The 21,118-nt window shown below is 35.4% G+C and overlaps 2 protein-coding genes across 7 annotated transcripts; one reads left to right on the top strand and one right to left on the bottom strand.

The window, feature by feature from the left end:
* Positions 1-812: 812 nt before the first annotated feature.
* Positions 813-11,983, bottom strand: LOC108219993 (lysine-specific demethylase JMJ29). 6 transcript variants are annotated; one of them, XM_017393612.2, is made up of 14 exons: positions 11,109-11,983; positions 10,881-10,993; positions 10,358-10,457; positions 10,122-10,263; positions 9,676-9,739; positions 8,823-9,585; positions 7,608-7,937; positions 6,988-7,419; positions 5,805-5,877; positions 5,637-5,722; positions 3,633-3,752; positions 3,444-3,505; positions 1,854-1,935; positions 813-1,769 (listed from the first exon to the last, which is right to left on the bottom strand). In XM_017393612.2, exons 1-14 carry the CDS (start codon positions 11,829-11,831, stop codon positions 1,026-1,028), a joined length of 3,834 nt encoding a protein of 1,277 aa, XP_017249101.1. In that variant the 5' UTR covers positions 11,832-11,983; the 3' UTR covers positions 813-1,025. The 6 variants fall into 6 exon arrangements, with proteins under 6 accessions (XP_017249101.1, XP_017249102.1, XP_063950619.1 ...); XM_017393613.2 differs by lacking the exon at positions 1,854-1,935 and having other exon boundaries at positions 813-1,788; XM_064094549.1 differs by lacking the exon at positions 1,854-1,935 and having other exon boundaries at positions 1,654-1,788; positions 3,633-3,733.
* A 1,181-nt stretch (positions 11,984-13,164) lies between these two features.
* Positions 13,165-20,127, top strand: LOC108220782 (lysine-specific demethylase JMJ26). Its single transcript, XM_017394643.2, has 12 exons — positions 13,165-13,978; positions 14,458-14,570; positions 15,303-15,396; positions 15,488-15,629; positions 16,047-16,110; positions 16,207-16,981; positions 17,795-18,124; positions 18,332-18,691; positions 19,099-19,171; positions 19,253-19,338; positions 19,730-19,849; positions 19,979-20,127. Exons 1-12 carry the CDS (start codon positions 13,313-13,315, stop codon positions 20,042-20,044), a joined length of 2,889 nt encoding a protein of 962 aa, XP_017250132.1. The 5' UTR covers positions 13,165-13,312; the 3' UTR covers positions 20,045-20,127.
* Positions 20,128-21,118: the final 991 nt, after the last annotated feature.

The following is a 21,118-nucleotide window of genomic DNA, read 5'->3' as shown; positions in this document are numbered from 1 at the left end:
GAATTCTTGAGGGCTATGTGCAAGCAAGCAGGTGAAAGGATCATGGTCACCTGAAGCTTTAAGTTTTAAAGAGGCGCTCGCTCTCTTGGCTATGGATTTACAAGGTGTGTGTTCGACATGGACTCTAAGCTACTGGCACTTTGAGGATGTGTTAGTGCGTTTTGTGCAAATGAAGTCACTCATCTGTTAGCATAAGTGTCTCGTTCTATGTCAGATTTACTGCGATGATGTTGCTCCCAACTTATTATTAGATGTACTCATGTTTGACTTAATTTAAATGCAATTACAATTATTTCATAAAAAAGATCAATAGAGATCACATCACACTGTAGAATTAAAACCAATGCAAACTAAAAGAATCTAACAATATCCAAAGAAAAAAAAAAATTCTGGGAGCCACTCGAGAAGCAAGCAATTACAGGGAGTGGCCGAAGAAGCATGGAAGTTGTTTGTCCAAACTCCATACATTTAAACTCCAAAACTTTAAAAGATTTAGTTAGCAGAGCAGCAGTGTCTTTAACCTGTGTTCAAAAGCCTTATAACGATCTTTGTAGTGTGCCAGTGAGCACTAAACACTAAATTCTATGCATTCAACTCATTTTGATTGATGTAGTTTTTGTATCTACAAACGATCCATCATTATTAAGTACGAGCCAATTAAAATTAAGCTAAATTTATAAAATTCAATACTTAACATATGTTTGTGACACATTAGAAAAAACCGACGACTTAATATAAACAAGTTATATGCCAGACAACCAATATTTAATTATATTTTTACAGTGAATTAAAGTACTAAACTTTCTGAAAGCTTCACTCAAACAAAATTAATACTCTTCCACCGAAACTTTCTAACCGCAGCCTGGCTTCCAAAAAGTACAGTCCCTATTAATGTGAAAATTTCTCTTCACTGGCTCTAACAAAAAACAACAATACTCCAGTATCGAAGCTTATACAGTGAAGCATCACATCCTTTTTATAAGAAGCAAACTAAATACGTAAATTAATGTTGTGCAAGAATTAGATTAGAAGTTCAACATCGCAGCACGTTTTCTCCACTCATCCTCCATGTTGCGTAATTCATCGATAGAAAGTTGGAGAGCGGTCTCATCTATGGTACCTACACCAAGGTTGGTTACTTCAAGGCTTTGGGAGGCAGAAGCTTTTTGCAAGGCATCCGCTTCTGCAGCAATTCTGGTTATGTCAGAGTCTATGACTTGATTCCTGGCCCGAAGCCTAGCAATCTCTGACATGTTATATTCTTTTTCCTGCTTCAGCTTTAGCAGGTGATCCTCACAACTATGATATTTTGTCAAGCAACTTTCCAGTTCCTTCATTGTGGTCCTGTGCAACATGCCTTGGGTTATGACCTTGTTAAGCTCGAAGGCTCTCCTAGCTAAGCTTGGCAAGTCGTTGTGTAGAGATATGAACGCCTGATGTAATTTGGAAGGAATCTTTCGACAAGCCAGTAAACTGGTCAAGACTTTATTAAACTCTTGATGTCCTGAGTCTTTACCAAGATCTTTAAGGTCTCCAGATAAACACTTTTTCAGCACCTGCTCGTAGCAACAGATGGTCTGTTCATCTAGCTGAATTTGAGGAATCATATTATCGGATAAATTACTTGTTAGCCTGTCTTCCAACTGCTTTGAGTGTCCGACCGTCTCAGTAGAAATTGATCTTGAAGTTTGCTGAGAGCTGTTAGGAGAAGCATGCAAGATAGGAGGAGTATTGACAGGCTGACTCAAGCTCGTAGTATGAGGAACTACCTGCAGCCCATCATAAAACCTGTGAGGATGAGTAAATAGAAGGTAAAGCAAAAAGAGTATATGAAGAATGATTTACTAGTTTACCTCAACAAAATTATTTCCACAGTCAAATTTGGATCTAGTAGACAGAAAATTAGATGTTTTACATGTCTGGATGCCTTCTTCACTGGAATTACAGGGACAAGATCATTCAGTATTACAATTACAAGTGCTCAAGCAAAAGATTTAATCATCTTCACAGTATCAGACATGCCCTTGCATAATAACAATACAAATTAGCAAGTTTCCAAACTATATTACATATGAATGGTGGAGAATATGACCAGGTTAGGAAATATATAACGCTGTCCTACTTAGTTTTATATCGAAGTGGAGTTCATGCGGTCAGAAAAGCAAGCATGTCAAAAAGTGGTGGGACCACGGGTGAAACATAACAGTTTGGAAAATTTTAGAAGGAAAATAACGATCCAATTATGTGAAGGGAATCATATAGATGAGATATATAGATTATATCAGAGCATTTCCTAGTATATACACAAGAATACTGGAAACTAAAAGATGATCCACCATTTACTTGTTTTCCAACAGGATGACCTGCCCTGCGGGCATTTATGATTTCACCACCATAATAACTTTTAAATTGCTGCAGATTTTTTGTCTGTTTTTTATATTATCAGCCAAATGGCCCAAATCCCATGGTTTGCTAGATCACACATATGACCTACTTCTACCACATGTCAAACCATGTAAAATAGAAATTACTAACAATCATTTGCAGTTGATAGTATTATAACCATGAAAATAATTTGGTTGATCGACTACCGCTTGAATTATTTATCATGTCCAGGCAGACAGGATAAGGCATCTCATTGGCAGATATCCATATTCCTTTTTCCTTTTCCTTTTCTGGGTAAGGTTAATTACAAGAAATATAAATACTCAAGAACACATTTGCCTTCACCGGGCTCGGTGACGCTAATGCTACCGCTAGCCTAAGCCTTGCAGATAAATCAATAATCTTTCTGGATAGGTTAGTTTTTACATCCAGTTAAAAAAATACCTAAGTATTTTTTACTGAGACCTAGATGGTTTACTTAGACAAATGAAGTGCCCTCCTTTAGCTAGGAGACAGTATGGCTACTACTTTAACATACATTTTTCACTTATCAAGAAGAGTACTGTATATTACTTGAAACTTTCTTAAAAAATATAAAAGATTTATATAGCTCAAGCGGACCATCTATGGCTGGACTCCTGCCATTATGAACTTGGAGGAGAGAAACTCTCTTTTGGGCAACTAGTAATATGACCTCTGACTGCGAAATGTACAAGGATCACAATTACTTCAGGTAAAACAGTTTTTGTCATTTTTATGGTTTATTTTGGACAACAGCAATGACGATTTTTTTCAGTTAGAAAACATTAGTCTATTGAGTTCAACATGCATATTATATGTCAGATAAATATAAATATCTTCTCATCTTCCGATAGTAAAAATAGATGTAAACAATATTTGTTAAGACAATATCAACACATGAATTTGACGGAAGATTTAGTCCCCACAATTTTTATGAAGTACCATAAAAGTACTCGATGAAGACACAAGTATGAAGTATCCCACAGTAAAGACAATATTATTAGGCACAAAAATAACCAGCAGAATTAAAATCTCACATGTGTAAGTTTTTCAAGTCCCTCACCGCTTGTTGGATTGCATAGAATATCACTTTGTTAATCTGTTGCAACACAAAGTCCAAATGTGTAGCCAAAGAAAAAAACATTCAAATAGGAATGAGATCGTACAGTTACCCAGAAAAACCTAAAGAAACCCAAAGACACTAAAATATGAAGATAGTTGTATACCTCCAACTTGTCAACCTTGGCAATGTGATTTTGAGGAAGCACACGAATTTCCTCTGCCAAATGAATACACTCACGAACGTGTTCAGGAGAGACAAAATCCACTGCAACATTTATGCATGACTGTGAAATGCAAATATCATTGTTAGGGATTTGCAGATGGAGCAGGGGGCACCCCATGTGCCTTAAACAGAATACTGACTGCGTATAAAATTCATCCTCATTTATTTATTTACTCACACCCCAACAAAGCAAGCGTGGAAGGTAAAAGAGTTCACAGAAAAACAATTACCATTGGCTTTGGAATTTAAAATCTCTACTTTTACAAGCTACTACAAAGACTTAAACATTCTATTGTTATGAACTGGTAATCGTCCAACAAAAAGGTGGAATATCGCATCTTAATCTCAAAAGGGGAGCATATGGCATAAAAAAGACCAAATTATTCCCTTTATATAGCTACGCTAATAATCTTATTTTATTCAGTCGATGTCAAGACTCAAGTTCAAGTGGACTGCTGTAATTAGACTTCAGTCCTCTACAAAAGATTCTGTTTACTTTTTTTAATAAGATTTTTGTGTCTCTGTTGTTGACCTTTTAGGCATTTTAAGGTGTAAAAAATACATAGTTACATATTATAATTTTGAAATTTTCTTTTATTTATATGAAACTTAAAGATCCGAATCTTTATTTTTTTTAAAATTATATAATTCGTGCAAAAGTATATGAGACACAAATTATGGGACGGAGGGAGTATCAATTATGAGATCCATTTGATTTAACATCAATATACCCTTATTCCACTAAGCTTGACACTATCTCACTCAATTTCCGGTCACCATCTCCTTCGCCTACCAATTTTTTTATGATGAATAATAGTCGTCAACTCCCGCTGACAATTCAATGATAAATGTGTGGAACACAAAACACAGTGCAGCACACTATGTACTGCTCGTATAATGACACAAAATTTTATAGAATAGGTTATGTAATTAGTAGACTACATCTCCTTCGGCCAACACAATCTACTCCGCCTAGCATTCCATTTTTTCAGACAAGTTTTTGAATCATCATTTTCAAAAATTATTCAAATTACTAACTTTTTTAATGTTTTCCTGATCATTAACATCTTCAACATTAAGAACACAAACATCGGCATGCATAATGTTTCATTCTGTAAACACAACAATATGCTGAACATTTTATTCTGCAAATACAAAAATGTGCAGGACGAGCAAAGATATATTGTGGATGAGCAGAACGGTATGCAGAACAAACATTGTTCAGCTATATTCATAAAGCAGAAAAACTATGTACAAACAATGTGTTCCAACATGCATATTTACTAAAAACAGATGAAAATCAATGAATTTGAAAAATAAGCCACATTACTAGAAAATAAACAATCAGATCTCAAAGAAATTTCAAAGTCGATAAAAAAAACGAATTGATTGCCGTAAATACATAGTAGAGAAGATGGAATGTGAGACACGATGAATCACAACGTGATGGTGTTTATCAGCACGCTGGGGAAATGACCAGTGATAGATATTGTTGTGGCGTGAGAGTGTACTGAGATGGATAATGTGGGTATATAAATCTATTAGGGTTAATTTCCACCATTGGATCTAAAATGATCTAAAGGCTGACAAGTTATAACTGCTCTCCAATTCTCCAAATAAATATAGGTCTCCACAGAACTTTTCTCTACAATTCTTTACAGGTGCAATTTACATAGATGGTAATGATTATAGGACCCTAGTTAGTAAGATATGGCTAAACCAAGTTCATACAGGAAACATATAGGGATCAAATGGCTTTATCAGACATGGTTTTTACCATGTTTAGTTCTTCAACAGATCCAAAAGAAACCACTTAAAATTTTGCAAGTTACATAAAGTCATATTCGGTAACACAACACCAAATCAAGTTATATTTTGACAGGCACGGTGATGTGTCATCTATTGAACTCACACGAAACACGGACAAAAATTTGAAGTGATTTACCTTCATATTCCTAATTTGATAAGGACATCCGGCCGGTATAAATACTGCATCTCCTAGTTTTTGAACAAATGTCCATGGTTCTATTCCTAAAAAACACAAAAACATAAATTGTAACCATACACACCCACAAGTAGCTTTTAACACATTATATATGTACGTCAAACTAACCATATTCCTCCTTGAGCCTTCTTTTATGCTCTGTAGTCAGGTAAAAAGTCTGGTCATGGATAGGGTGAACCACCTGTGCTTTGAAACTGTTAAATAATCATGTATAGCAATGCACTTTCAAGGGACAACCAACTAAAGCATAACAGAATAATACTTATGCATTGCTACAATATATTTAAAATTTGAAGGAACATCCAACTACATAATATTATAACATCTACTTTCACAAGATCAAGGCTCTTGTATCTAATTTGAATAACTTTTGTACACACTTAATCTCAGATGAAGAGCAAAGAGAACGTTGCAGGAAGATAATCTTTTTACTTCCAAGTGACGTAACAAATAGCATAAAATGGCATAGGCAATTTCATCAACTTGTGACAATGATTTGTTCCAATGATCTCGTAGCAGTAAACATAATAATCTGATTTTCACTCAATTTATATTAAAAAGGGATATAAAATTGATCACATGTGACCATTGATTGTCACACAAATCAAAAGATTCAACATTTGTGACTATTAATTGTCAGTATATTAGAAGTATTAGCATCACTTTACATCATCAATAAAGTTTTGCAACAACATAAGAGCATCTCCAACAGGCTCCTATATCATTCTTTATAAAAATAATAAAATATGTGGCTCCTAGTAATAATACATTGAATAATGTGACGATGAGAAACATACTTGCCCCATTAGCACTCCAATGCTCCTCTTTATACTTGCTCTCTATTTATATTTTATTCTTATTTGAGGAAAAAGTTTGAGATAAAAGTGGCGGGTAGTGAATAGAATTGGAGGGAAGTGTATATTATATTCATAAATAAAAAGTTAAGAGCACCTAGATATTCTTTAAAAAAGAGGAGAGAGAAGAGGCTCTTAAATATTTAAAGAGCTTTTGGGAGCCTATTGGAGCACTAATTTTAGACATCTTCTTTATATTTGAAGTTAAAAGCTTGTTTAAAGAGCCTATTGGAGAAGATATAATAACGATAGTCTGTACAAACTATAATCATTTTTTTTCAACCTAACCAGAAATTACATAAGCAACTATTCAAGTAATGTTTTATGTATCATAATAGAAAGTAAGAAGAAGATTGCTGCATGCTTGCGTCTTGGAAATCATTAACTTCAAAAAATTTAATGTGGTATGGAAAAAATAATCACGACACTATTTTTACCTTATCCAAAGGACGGCAATATATATGTCTGAATTCTTTGTAATATTTCCTTAGATATTCTTCCAGCTTGAGATAATCTTGCCTCCTAAAGATGTCCCATAGAGCACCACCATCTGGGTGTTCAATCCCCACTATATTGTTATCCGAAGATCCAACATCCATATTCCTAGCAAATTCTTTCGATTTTCTAATATATTCCTCGTCGACATCCTGGTGTTCCATGAAGTTTTGGCTCATCATTTCACCATTTATTTTGTTAACACGAATAATACCAGCAACTTCTTTGTCAGATCCTAGGCTCTCCTCCAACTTCGATATTGTCCTACAAAATTCTGATTCATCCTGTGCAATTTGCTGTTGTTTCAACTCCTCTATCTTGGCCCAATGAGCAGATTTAAGAGTTACTTCTTGAACATGTGTCAGCACGTATACCTGTACCATATAAATTCAGCCCAAAAAGAACAAAAAGTATAGCACAGAACCAGAAATTGACATCAAAAATAATATTTTTTGTTCTGATGTAAAGATTCACCTTTCAAACAGAAGCTAGTTTATAAAATTTGATAACAACATCGATCTTATGATAAGCTATAGTTCTGAATACTGAATTAATATCATACCGCATCAGATATGTCACAGTGGAGCTTTGTGACAGAATTACCACGGCTGAGCTCTTGAGCCATTCCATACGCTATGTATGTTTTCGGCCCCAAATCTGGCTTTAATGATTGCTGTGGCAACTTCACAGCAAGATTAAGATAGCCACTATGTGGATTTGTATATTCCCTAAATGGCAAACTACTGAGAAACTCGACACAATGTCGTGGCAAGTGCTCGTCGAATAAACTGGACGGGGGCCAGTCCTTCAACTTCAAAATTTGGGGCCAGCCATAGCTATCAACTAGACCTTCTTGATAACCCTTGAAAAATTGTACTGCACTAAACTCTACCTGCACTCCAGAAGAACAAGTGACAAACAATTGACAACTGCAGTAATTATCAACTCACAGACCCCAAGACTTGCAATAATATTACAGGAAATCTGAAAAAGCAACTTAAGTAGCAAACTTCTGAAAACATACAAAATTTATGGGTTTCATGGGTTCAGTTGTATTCACAACTTGGCAATAATATTGTAAGGGGGGCAACGACACAGTTACATGAAAGCTTAACTACATGTAAACGAAACCAACATACCCAGAATATCATGTTCCGCTTGTAGAGCAGGGTCAGGGACATGAAGAGTAATATGTAGAAGTTACCTCCACTCGAAAAGTGTAGAGAGTTGTAGAGCACTCCTACTTTCTCCAAAACAGGTGTGACCCCGAACTTTCTCCGAAAGTCCTCTTACTTGCATGTCCAATTATTTCATATATATATAAACCGTATGCCAACGTCGATTACATGTAACAAACTCATTAAGAGTGTCAATTTGCTCATATTAATTACACAGGGGGGAACATGACTATCCCAAGATACTTCAGATGTTCTTAAAATTTATCTTCAGATATATAATCACACTACAAGTAAACCAAGACAAGAATTTCAAAATTTATAATCTAAACGAGATAAATGCCAGAGATACAGTTTTGTTATAGTAAATAGGTTTGTTAGTAACCTATTTTGTTTTTTCGCAATCACAGTCTGTCCTATATTTCTAACAAAATGTGTGAAAAATCAGCATCAACAGCATACTATCAGCATAAACAGCGTAATATCACCATCAAACGCAACTTTCAGGTATATATACATAAGGAGGGATAAAAGCATATTATTCTGTTATCCAACCAGTTACAATGAGCAATAGTGAACTAAAAAAGGAAAAACCAACTGACCTCACACCAGTTTAAACAGTCAATGGCAAACACATTCAGTCGCTGGGAATAATTCTGGTTTTTAATTTGACGAAATGCGCGCCACATGACCATTGGTTCCCAACTTAAACCACGTGTTGACTGAAGCACATTATTGACAATAATAGGTTCTCCTTTGAGCCAATGGTACTGAAAATGACTCAAGTCCCTGGCTTGAGCAGTAGGACAGTACAGATAGTTGTCACTGGAACCTTCTCGAGATGCAGCTTTCAGTAGATTCATCTTGTCAATGCCAATTTCACTCTCCAAATCAAAACAGAAGCACTTTTGCCCATGAGTTTCAAGGATGAGTTTGTGTTTATCTGAAAGTTCCTCAGCAGCAACCAGCAAGTTGCAAACAGAATCCTGTTTGAGTATACACTTCAACTCTAATATGCCTTCACCGCAACCACCAAAAGTTTTTGGGGGGCAAGGGATTCTATCATCTTTATGGGGTTTCCACTGTGCTAATGACTTCAAATGATCCTTGTCACTAGTTTCATTTGGTATGCCCAGTGTTGACTTCTGATGACAACCTTCACCACTGCCACTAATTATATTTGACTTTGGTTTACCTATACCATGCATGTATGGGGACCCTGGGTCTTCAAATTGGAAAATGACTTCCTCTTCAGACCCTTGCAGGCGGCCATCACGGAACTCCTGACAACACATCAGGCAAAGATCATACTCGCAACTTGAACAACTTCTGTGAAAATCAGCAATAGAAGTTCTACAATTGTCACTGCAACAAACATTCATAAAATCAAGTTTTAAGAATGCCAGAAAAGTACATATAGCTTCATATTAACAAGAAACAGGACTGCATACCTACCAATACAGACGCTCATCTGACCCACATTTTGCCTTTTTCACTTCTAACTTTAAATAAGATAACCCTGTGCAAACAAATAAATAATTAACTTTAAAAGAACATACATCGAATATATAAGAAGGAACCTAGACTTGGCTGTAACTGAACTTGTATATATTGGTGTTCAAGTATTAACCAGAATAACAAGGGTTCAGAAGTATGGAAGCAAAGGCGAGATAATTTATGTACAAAAAAGCCTTTTAACATATGAACAGATGACACTCACCTAGCAAGATATAAAATTTTGGTACGATCATTAAAGTTGCACAGCTTAGTCATATGAACTCATGCAAGACAGTGATCATACAATTTCGCATCTCTTTGTCCAAAATCCAGACTACTTAAAGGCTTTAGCCACTAAAATGAATATATAAGCCACCGAAATTCTGAAGTCAAGCAATATATACCTTGAATTTTAGCTTCTATCTGTTTCTCCCTTTTCTGTTTCTCATTGAATTCTTTCAGAAATGGGAGAAGCATCCGAATTATATACTTAGAGTATTGAACTTTTTCTTCAGTGGTAAACTTCAAATCAAATATTTCCTTGTCCTACACATAAATTGATAATAGTATAATAAGTGACATTTCAGACAACGGAAATAATCAATAGCTATTACAAGTGTTGAGAACCAAAGATCCGAACCTTTTTGGGGACCTCTAGCCGCAAGCAGCGTTTGCAGTTACAGTTCACTTGACAAACAGGGCAGAGCCTAGCAAAATCTTCTTCAGTCATCTTAGGGTACCTACAGAAGACATTAAGCTCACCCTGTCAAACTCCATCCACTGGACGGCGTCCAGCTTGAAACAAATTGAAGTATTTGCGAAACATATAAATATAAGTAATAATTTCAAAACAATTATTTGCATTGTATGTCACCAAATACCAAAAGCATATTGAGTTGCTAAATTTGAAACTAGTAATAAAAGTAGCATTGGGGTGCAACTTTTTTATTTTAGCACCAAAAAACACTTTTTGATGCTATATTATAGAAATAGCTATAGCTATTTTGCATCTAGCAATGGACTTGCTCCAAATGCTACTTTGCCATAATGTTGTTTAGGTCCTAAAGTTCCCATAGCCAGGAACAAGCATGGTCTAACAAAGCACCAAATGTATATAAAAATAAGATAGAAACTGAAAAGACAGAAGCACCAAAGATGGATACCATTTCGTCATACAGGGAACACAATATCGCTTCCGTCTACAATTAGTGCATGTCACAGTCTGGCCATTGTCATTCCTCTGGCACTGATGGCACATATTTGATAGTGAATACCCCTATATAATCATAAACACCGACATATAGTATATAAGTCTAAGTTAAAAGCAAAATCCAAAAAGCCGTAGTATAAACTTAATAGTAATTATAATAATAATGATTTATATGAAATACATTCTCATCTATTTTTGCAGTTCCCTTGGGCTTTTGCACAGCATGGGGAGTTGTAGAAGCTGCAGCTCCAACCGGACCATCTTCACCTCTACAAGCTTCCTTATTGCTCCTACTAGTACTTGGCCTCCTAGTTTTAATAATTGAAGTCTTATTGCGTTTTCTCCGCCGCGATTGATCATCCTCCTGAAAATACTGCTCAACTAATTCAGTATACCCTCCTATTCCCTTATGAGTCCTCCTTATCCCAGTGCCTTGTAGATTTACTTTAGCTTTCTTAACACTATTACAAACTTCATCTCTTCCTCCTGGACTAGGGCTAGTTGGGGCACCACTTTCCTCGATATTCGGAGCTTCGCCTCCTATGTTGCCATTATTATCATCATTTTCATTACTCATTCCGGCCAGCCCCTTGTCCCCCTCATCCACCTTCCCAGGAAGTACATTCCCACCACAACCACCACCATCATCACCACAACCACCACCATCACCACCACCACCACCACCACCACCATCATCATCATCACTGCTACTAATAACAACGATATCCTTCCCACCCAAATCAGAACATCTCTTCAAAGAAGCCCTAACAATCTCTTCCAAATCAAGAACAACCCTCTGCTTTTCTTGAACAAAACCATCTAAACCCACATTGCTCATCTTTCCGGGCCTCCCTCCTCTCTCTTTTCGATCAACATCACCACCATGCTTATGCAACACACTCATTCTCTCTTGTTTTCTCTCAACAAACGAATCTTTTACGAGTTAGAAACAAAAGTAAGGGGAAGGGTTTGTTGAGGCTTCTTCACCCTCGGGATCAGTGTAAAAGCAAGGCTCCTTTTACTCGACACACAATGTACATGCTCATTTCAATTATTTGCTTCCTTTTTTTTTTAAGGTAACACCAACGTTCGCCGCATACTATACTCAAACTATTCAAGAATAACTCCAAAAAAACAATTTTATTCTATTTTAAAGTATACATAGTATTTTTTAAATGTTAAGGTTAACCCGATAATAAAAATAGGAAGTTGAATCAGATATTATTATCTGTTGTAATAATATAAATGGAAAATTCAAATTTTAGTTGCTATTTTCAAACATTTAAGAAAAAGATAAATTATATTCAATTTTTATAACACATGCTTAAAATTAAAAATTATATTATTAAATATAGGAGAGCATGTTTAGGCCAAATTTTAGGGTAAAAGTATCTTGAATTTTTGCACTGTGAAAACGAAGCATCTAATGATAGGAATGAGTAAAACCGAAACAAAATTTGAAACTAAAATCGAAATCATAAAAAACGGAACGAAAACGCATCACTGAAAGCCGAACCAATTAATAACCAAACCGAATAAAAACCGAACCAATAATATAATTTCGGTTTGGCTTTAAATTTTTTTAAAACCGAATAGAAACCGAACCGAACCGAATAAAATTAATTTTACATATCTCATTTTAAGAAAGTTCTCATTTGAGCAAGTGCCTATATATATATATATATGTATGTATGTATATGTATATGTATACTAATATACTTTTTTCAATTTTAAATCTACTAAATTTTGTTTTTATATATATAGGTAGAGTGTGAATGTGTATATTCTTGGGTTATAGTGACTTTTTTTGTTTAACTAATGAGTTGCTTTAAAATTTCATACTCCATATAGTGAAGATTTGTGTTTAGAAATTATTAAATACGGTTCAAGATTTTATTAATGTGTAATACTTTATTATTAAAGTAGTTTAGTTTTAAATATCATGAAATTTAAGGGTGAAAAAATCAAAAATAATATTTTTACAATACTATATAAATTTCAGGATTCATGTTTTGGATAAACCCGAACAAACCCGAACCCGATCCGAAACCCGTGAATTTGGATTTGGATTTGGATTTGATAGGTGAAATCCGATTGGATTTGAATTTAGATTTGGATTTTAAAAATAATTTAAATTTAAATTTAGATATCTCAAATATCCGAAACCATCCGATCAGTTACCATCCAAACCTATAAGCTAGTACAAGAAAATTTAATAAGGTACATTTGTAGCTGCCACCAAGTCCATCCTAGAGTCCTAGGTTTAACAAAACAAAATCTGCCAAAAGGAATCCTTCCTCTTAAACCCCTTGTTCTCGTATCGAATAAGTGAAGAACAGTGAGAAATTTGAGAAGCATAAAGGTGAAGAATCAAGAGAAAAGCTCATGGATTCTAACGGGAACAAAAGAGGAAGCAAAAGAAAAGCAGGGAGACCCAAAAATAAGATGAAAAGAATTGACGATTTGGGTAAAAAAAGCGAGGAGATTGTGAGAGATAGTGTTCAACCTGTGGATCAAAGGACTGTTCTTGATTTGGATGCCATTGTTAGAGATTATATCAGCAGAACTAGTGAATTTTGCAAAGATGGTCAAGAAATTTGTATTGTCAGTAGTAGTGATGATGATGAAGAAAATCAGAATCGTGCAAATAAAATCAAGGGCAAGGAGATCATTGCTGGTAGTAGTGGTAAAGATGATGCTAATGATGATCGGAATCATAAAAGTAAAAATAAGGACAATGAGATTGTTATTAGTGATGATAATGATGATGGTGGTGCTGAGGATGATGATCAGAAGATTGAAGATGAACATGATGTGGATACGGAGGCTACGGCCCCCCAATGTGAAGAGCACGAGAGATATTTTCCGAAGGAAGCTCCGTCTTCACCAAAGCGACGCAAGAATAGTGCAATGGGAAAAGATGATGAAAAAATTCAGAAGATAGGGAGTAGGGGTCCAAACAATAAGGAAAAAGGGAAAGATGGCCTGACAAGTCGAGTTTGTAAGTCTGCTGGTTCTAAGCGAAAGGGAGCCGTAATGACAGATGAGAATGTATGTTTGCCTCACTCTTCTGTTATATAACTCATTATTACATGCTCAACATTATGTGTCTATATATACCTAAGAAGCATGAGAAAGGGTGTGTAGAAATTCAGCAAATTCAAAAATATGGGGATTATTGGATAATAAAAGCCAATAACAAAACTAACTATATCATGCAAACTGAATCAGATACATTATATACGGATCTAAGACATAAGAATTTACGTCAAATCATTAATTTTTGTTACACAAATTGTATAAAAAGAAAAAAAAACTAGTTGAGATATGACTTTTAAGTACCTAATACAGGAGTGCATATACAGGGACAGGGATTTGTTAGGTGACGCAATAATCCATGTTTCTATACAGGAGTGCGTATACAGGGACAGGGATTTGTTAGGTGACGCAATAATCCATGTTTCTATGTTAATACTTTATGGGTTTTGCTTATAAGTTTTACAAATTTATTTGGGTGTTTATGCTAACAGGGGAATCCGTTATCAACTATGTGTCACCAGTGCCAGAGGAATGACAAAGGCAGGGTCGTGGTATGCAATAACTGTATATGGAAGCGATATTGTGTTCCCTGCATGACCACATGGTACCCTATCTTTCTTGGTTTTTTTTTTCAGTAGTTCAATATGATTCCAGTGCACATGTGTTATTTCGTTAAAGCATGCTTTGTTATGAGCCATGTCACTTGAGGACCTTCACAACAATATGACGCAGCGTCTGTTGTGTCTTTTATTTGTAAACATCAGCGACAGGTTTATGTACGTATAATTTACTAATGAGCAATAAAGCACATAGGAATCATATAAAAACATCAATAGTACTCGAGATGTCATCAGGAACTAACAAGTCATGAGTAATTACATTATAGGCGATGCTCAAGTCTTATAACATATTAGCTAGCACAAGTAGGAAAGCCGCACGTTAAAATATAGCCACTGAGCACCAAATCAAATTTAACACCTTTGATTCTTAATAAGTGGAGCGACAACATGTTAAATGCTAACTAAAAATCGGGGCCTTTTAAATATGCAAACCAGTAACCATTATGCATGTGGTGGCTGTAAAAAATGCCTAATAGCATGCATCCGAGGCAACTTGGATAACATAGGTTTTCCGTACTCAAGGTGCCATGTGGGGGACTTAGCATCCCGTGGTGGACACTAGAAAAACACTCAATCAGCCACCAATGTGTAAGAGCATTAAAATTCTGCAAATTTGTTTCTTGTGCTATTTTTTGTCGAGGAAAACTTCATTTTGTTTGAGCCGGATGCTGTCCAGTGGATGAAAATTGACAGATGTAGCTCACTGTCTTATATAGGTACCCTAAGATGACTGAAGATGATTTTGCCAGGCTCTGTCCTGTTTGTAGAGTCAACTGTAACTGCAAAAGTTGCTTGCGGTTGCCGAAAAAGGTGGGTATCAGGGTCTAATCACCTGGAGTAGTTCTTGATGTTAATTTTATTTAAATCTCATATAATTTATGCATATGAAATATATTCGTAGGACAAGTCAATGGCTGATTTAAAGTTTACCAATGAAGAAAAAATTCGATACTCCAAGTATATTATTCCGATGCTTCTTCCCTCCCTGAAACAACTCAATGAGGAACAGATAAGGGAAAAGCAGGTAGAAGCTAAGATTCAAGGTAAGTTCTTTGCCTTCAGATACTCGGTGCCTTTAATATATTTTTCTTCTGGCTAAAATTAGTTTTTCTTTTTTACAAAGAAACATAGATTTATGTAGTACTGTGTTCCATGACTTCATTTGACAAAATTGTTTGACTGTAATGATTTCAACTAGATTTTTTATCTGGCAAAGTAATATGTTAACTGTGTTTAAATATTAAACTGCTTCTTTCTATATCATCTTGTTTGTCCAACTATACTCTTTACTTGCTTGGCTGCTATTCTGGTTAGATGTAAGTTTAGTTCCTGTCAAGTCTAGTTTTCTTTCTATATTTGAGATTAGCGGTTCTTTTTACTTATGACTTAAAGTTGATGCATTGGATCTTGTTTTAGAAATGGTGGAAAATATCGATATTAACATTTAATTTTTGGAACAGGAGTATCTATATCCAAGTTAGAAGTAAAGAAGGCTAAATGTGGGTTGGATGAGCGCATGTATTGGTTGGTGTACAGAAGCTGTCTCTTGTTACTATGAAGCTTTACTTCCTTTATTTCCTGGCATTCTTAAAGACTTAGTTTTATGGATATATGTTGCAGTGACAATTGTAGAACCTCTGTTGCTGATTTCCACAGAAGCTGTTCAAGTTGCAAGTATGATCTTTGCCTAATATGTTGTGAGGAGTTCCGTGATGGCTGCCTGCAAGAGTCTCCAGAAGAAGTGATAACGCAATTTAAAGACCCAGGGTCCCCATACATGCATGGTTTTAGTGAACCAAAGCATAGATCATGCAAATTGGATGAAACTGTTGGTGAAGGTTGTCAGCAAAAGTCAACATTGGGCGATGATACTAGTGAAAAGGATCATTTAAAGTCAAAAACTGAGTGGAAACCCTGTATAGATGGTAGGATTTCTTGTCCCCCAAAAACTTTGGGTGGTTGCGGTAAAGGCATATTAGAATTGAAGTGTATTTTCGACAAGGATTTTGTTTCCAACTTGCTGGTAGCTGCTGAGGAACTATCAGGCAAACACAAACTCTTCCTTGAAACTCCTGGACAACAGTGCTCCTGTTTTGATTCAGAGAGTGAAATTGGCATCGACAAAATGAATTTACTGAAAGCTGCATCTCGAGAAGGTTCCAGTGACCATCATCTGTATTGTCCAACTGCTGTACAACTTCAGGCCAATGACTTGAGTCATTTCCAGTACCATTGGCTCAAAGGCGAACCTGTAATTGTCAAGAATGTGCTTGAGTTAACATGTGGTTTAAGTTGGGAACCAATGGTCATGTGGCGCGCACTTCGTCAGCCTAAAAACCTGACTCGTCCCCAGCTACTGGATGTGGCTGCCATTGATTGCTTAAAATGGTGCGAGGTCAGTTGGTTTTCCCGTGTTTATAGACTACTTTCTACTAAAAACTGATGCATCTCCAGTGCAAACTGTCCAAATCCTTCAGAAAATTAATTTCGAAACTCTTGTCCTGTCTACTTTTGTGTGTGATTATATATTGGATGCTTACATTCTCTGCACCCCTTTAGTATATTGGGTTAGTCATGTTTGGCCTTTTAAAATTTCTTTAAAGGAAAATGACACTTTTATGGAGTTCTTCAGGTTTGGGCAATGTCTCATGTGGTATTTTTTTTCCGGATATATTCTTGTGTAATGTAATTGGCCATTTAAATGAAGCTCTAATAACTGTGTTGTAGTCCCATGATTTTAGAATAAAGAGAATTGTTGTTTAATTCAGCTTGTATCGTACACTATCAGTCTATCACCATAGGATCTATGTGTACTACGAAAGCAATCGTAGTTTGTCCTTAAATCACTTTTCCCTCTCATTATTAAGATACAACAAATATCTGAAATTCCTCACAAAAAAACAAATGTCTGCTACAAGTATAAGATAGTAATAACAATATCACTATATCAGACCATCACAATTATTATTCTAGATGTACATGCAGTTTCTTGGAACTGTATCTCGTTGTTCCACCTCATCATGCAGTACCATTGTCATTGTTATAGTTATAATGTACATACAAATGAAATGTGTATCTTGCCAGACTTTAGCCACCTATAATAGTTTTTGCAGATATGGACATTTAACTGTTTTGTGAATTTGGGGTTCTGTAAATTGCTAATAATCAAACCTGTGAAATGTTTGTCACTTGTTCTTATGGAGTGCAGCTGGATGTTAGTGCACGACTTTTTTTCAATGGTTATCAGGAAGGTCAATTTACTAGTTTCGGGTGGCCCTTAATTTTGAAGCTGAAGGACTGGCCCCCATCCAGTTCATTTGATGAGCACTTGCCACGTCATTGTGTTGAGTTTCTCAGTAGTTTGCCCTTCAAGGAATATACAAATCCACGCAGTGGCTACTTAAATCTTGCTGTCAAGTTACCGGAGAAATCTTTAAAGCCAGATCTGGGGCCTAAGACATACATAGCTTATGGAAATACTCAGGAGCTCGGTCGTGGTGATTCTGTGACGAAGCTCCATTGTGACATGTCTGATGCGGTATGATTGTGTTTCAGTAGTTATAAATATATCTTATCATAACATCGATGTTTATTATCAATTTTCATGAATTAGCTTGGATTTGCATGGTAAAGCTTTTCAACAGAAGATTTAAAAAAAAAATCATTTTTAGGTAAATTTCTGGTTTAAAATACGTAGAATCTTTATTCTGTAGTTTTTTCCAACTGAACATTAGTGATGTTACAGGTATATGTTCTGACACATGTTCAAGAAGTAACTCCGACATCTGATCAAAGGGCCAATATAGAGAAGTTAAAACAATTGCAATATGCCCAGGATGAAATGGAATTTCACGGGACAGTGGTGAAGTCAGAGGGCCTGGGATCTAAACAACAAGATGACAACGAGGAAAAGATCAAAGAATCGGAAGAAAATCCGAGGAATATGGTTTCTTCGTCTTTGGAGAACAATATAGAGGGAATTGATCACCCAGAGGGTGGTGCTCTATGGGACATCTTCAGGAGGCAAGATTCTCTGAAACTGGAAGAATATTTAAGAAAATATTACAAAGAATTCAGGCACATATATTGCCTTCCTTTAGACAAGGTAAAAGTACAGTCTTGATTACCTCTTTCGCACTGCAGTAAAGTTTTAAGAAGTATAGATTTCCAAGATGCAGCGATCTTTGTCTTTCTTTCTATGATGATAATTTGACAGTAACTTGGTATGTTCTTGAACAAGATGGTTTACACTGTTATAGATTGTTTCGAAACAGGATATAAAGTGATGTTGAATCTTTCAAATTTCATGCGGTCAATAGTCACATCTATATCATAATATTTATACTGGTATTTTACAGAAAAGGCTGGATATTTGGTGTTTAAAAGATTCATTCGAATGAGATACAAGTGATTTGGACTTATTAACTTAGATGTGATTGTATTTTTTTTTTTAAATTCTTTATCAGAGTGTAGTGTAGAAATGAATGAGTATCTAACACTTTGGTAAAATAGGTGGTTCACCCCATCCATGACCAGACGTGTTACTTGAGCATGGAGCATAAAAGAAGGCTGAAGAAGGAATATGGTTAGTCCGACATACAAAATGCGTGTTAACTGCTAAATGTGGGTGTGTATTTGCTTACAATATATGTTTTGTGCTGTGTAGGAATAGAACCATGGACATTTGTCCAAAAACTAGGAGATGCAGTATTAATACCAGCTGGATGTCCTTATCAAGTTAGAAATTTAAAGGTAAATCACTTAATATTCCTGTCCCTGTTTCGTTTTAAAACAATCAGAAGCGTTACCCATTCCAGGTAGTTGTTTGTTTAAGAACTACCATTAGGCCTATCAAAATTTGAGTTGATTTGGGGTGAGATATTCATGTGATATTTGTCTGTTTAATTTAATGATTCCATAAGTAATAACTTTGATGTTTAAGTCTAATGTCTAAGTTTGAGTAGCTTTTTAAATTAGAATGTTTAAGTTCCAGCACCAGGTAGAACTCATACACCTTCAATTCTTTGCTTTCTCAAGGTATGAGTGAATGAATAAATCACTATGAATTATATTAGTTTTATGCACGTATGGTGATAAGTGCTATATCCACTGATCTCTCACAATGATATTTGAATGCTTACAGTCATGCATTAAGGTTTCAGTGGAATTCGTCTCACCTGAAAATGTTAGTGAGTGCATTCGATTCGCCAAAGAAATTCGTCTGCTCCCTCGAAATCACAGTGCCAAAGATGACAAGTTGGAGGTATACAACTGCCTCTTAATATTCTAGTGCCTCTGGTTTTGTTTAGAAACCTGTTGGGTGATAGTACTAGTTGAATTCTATGTAAAATTTCTTTCTCTTTCTGACGGGTGAAGTTCATTTTGCTAACAGATCAAGAAAATGATTATCTTTGCTATCCGACAAGCAGTGATGGACTTGCAGACCTTACATTTGTGAGATAGTGTATTGAGTATGTTGAAGCTGTGTGTTCAAAAGCGATGAACACTTGATTAATAAAGATTTTGACATACATATTCCAATTTGAGTACGAGATTCTCTTTCATTTACAAAGAATATATGATTCTAACGTGCCTAACCATTTATGAAATGGAGTGTCTGGCCACTAATTTAGTATAAAAATAATTATAAATATAAGTTCTTATTTTTTTCTAAATATACACTTTTTAATAAAATAAGATTATATATAATTATTAAATAGGTGTTTCATATTCGACAAAAAAAAATCAAAGAAAAATAAAATTCTATATACTTTTTCCAGAAATAAACCCTCGTTTCGGGAAAACAGCGAACGACTCTTAGGGGGTATATTCGATTGATATTTTAATGGATTGTTTTTTTTTTACAAATGCAAGAAGATTTCATTTACTTAAATATAATACAGTCGGAAAAACCGATACAACTAGGTTTTAAAACAAATAACATACTAAAAACAATTAGATGATTTGTTTCCTGATTGTTTAGCACATAGAATCTAAAAATTCTTGAAGCTAAAAACAAAATCAAAGACATTCCAAGCGATCCAAATTGCACCAATATCTCTGGAAATAGTAACATCGCAATTGATCATATCACGTAAAAATCATTGTTAGCCCAATGTTCAGAAACACCAATTGCATAAATTGAGATTGGAGAAGCGGCACCACAACTATCTATATGCCGGACACCAGCTATAGATTTGCCGAAAGCACCCCAGTTATCTACATGCTGGATACTAGCTATAAACATGTCGAAAGTGTAAACCCGTGAAGAATGAACAATCTTTGATTGTGAAATGTGAGCTCTTGCAATAATCACCACCGTCCTAGAATCGATACAGTCTTTGCAGATCATGAAAAATATCAATAAGCTCGTTCTCAACAGATCCTACACTAAATTAAACCCAATCACAACTAGACAAAAATATAACAAAACACTCCAAAAGGAGAGACAGAACACACACTCCAAGAGGAGAGTCACGCAAACATCCAAAAGATTGGATTTTATTGAGAGGAAATTAACGAGGGTACATAA

Source organism: Daucus carota, chromosome 5 (assembly GCF_001625215.2).
Source record: "Daucus carota subsp. sativus chromosome 5, DH1 v3.0, whole genome shotgun sequence".
Taxonomy (NCBI): Eukaryota; Viridiplantae; Streptophyta; class Magnoliopsida; order Apiales; family Apiaceae; genus Daucus; species Daucus carota.
This window is presented reverse-complemented; position numbering and strand designations above follow the sequence as displayed.

Bases quoted from the DNA above. Each gene is read 5' to 3' on its own strand.
- LOC108219993 (XM_017393612.2), bottom strand. From the start codon at position 11,831: ATGAGTGTGTTGCATAAGCATGGTGGTGATGTTGATCGAAAAGAGAGA. The intron at 1,936-3,443 runs GTGAGATTTTAA...CTGTAATTCCAG, and splicing joins GACTTGAAAAACTTACACAT to TGAAGAAGGCATCCAGACAT. The intron at 1,770-1,853 runs GTAAACTAGTAA...GATGGGCTGCAG, and splicing joins GTGGAAATAATTTTGTTGAG to GTAGTTCCTCATACTACGAG.
- LOC108220782 (XM_017394643.2), top strand. From the start codon at position 13,313: ATGGATTCTAACGGGAACAAAAGAGGAAGCAAAAGAAAAGCAGGGAGA. The intron at 14,571-15,302 runs GTACCCTATCTT...TGTCTTATATAG, and splicing joins GTTCCCTGCATGACCACATG to GTACCCTAAGATGACTGAAG. The intron at 16,982-17,794 runs GTCAGTTGGTTT...TATGGAGTGCAG, and splicing joins ATTGCTTAAAATGGTGCGAG to CTGGATGTTAGTGCACGACT.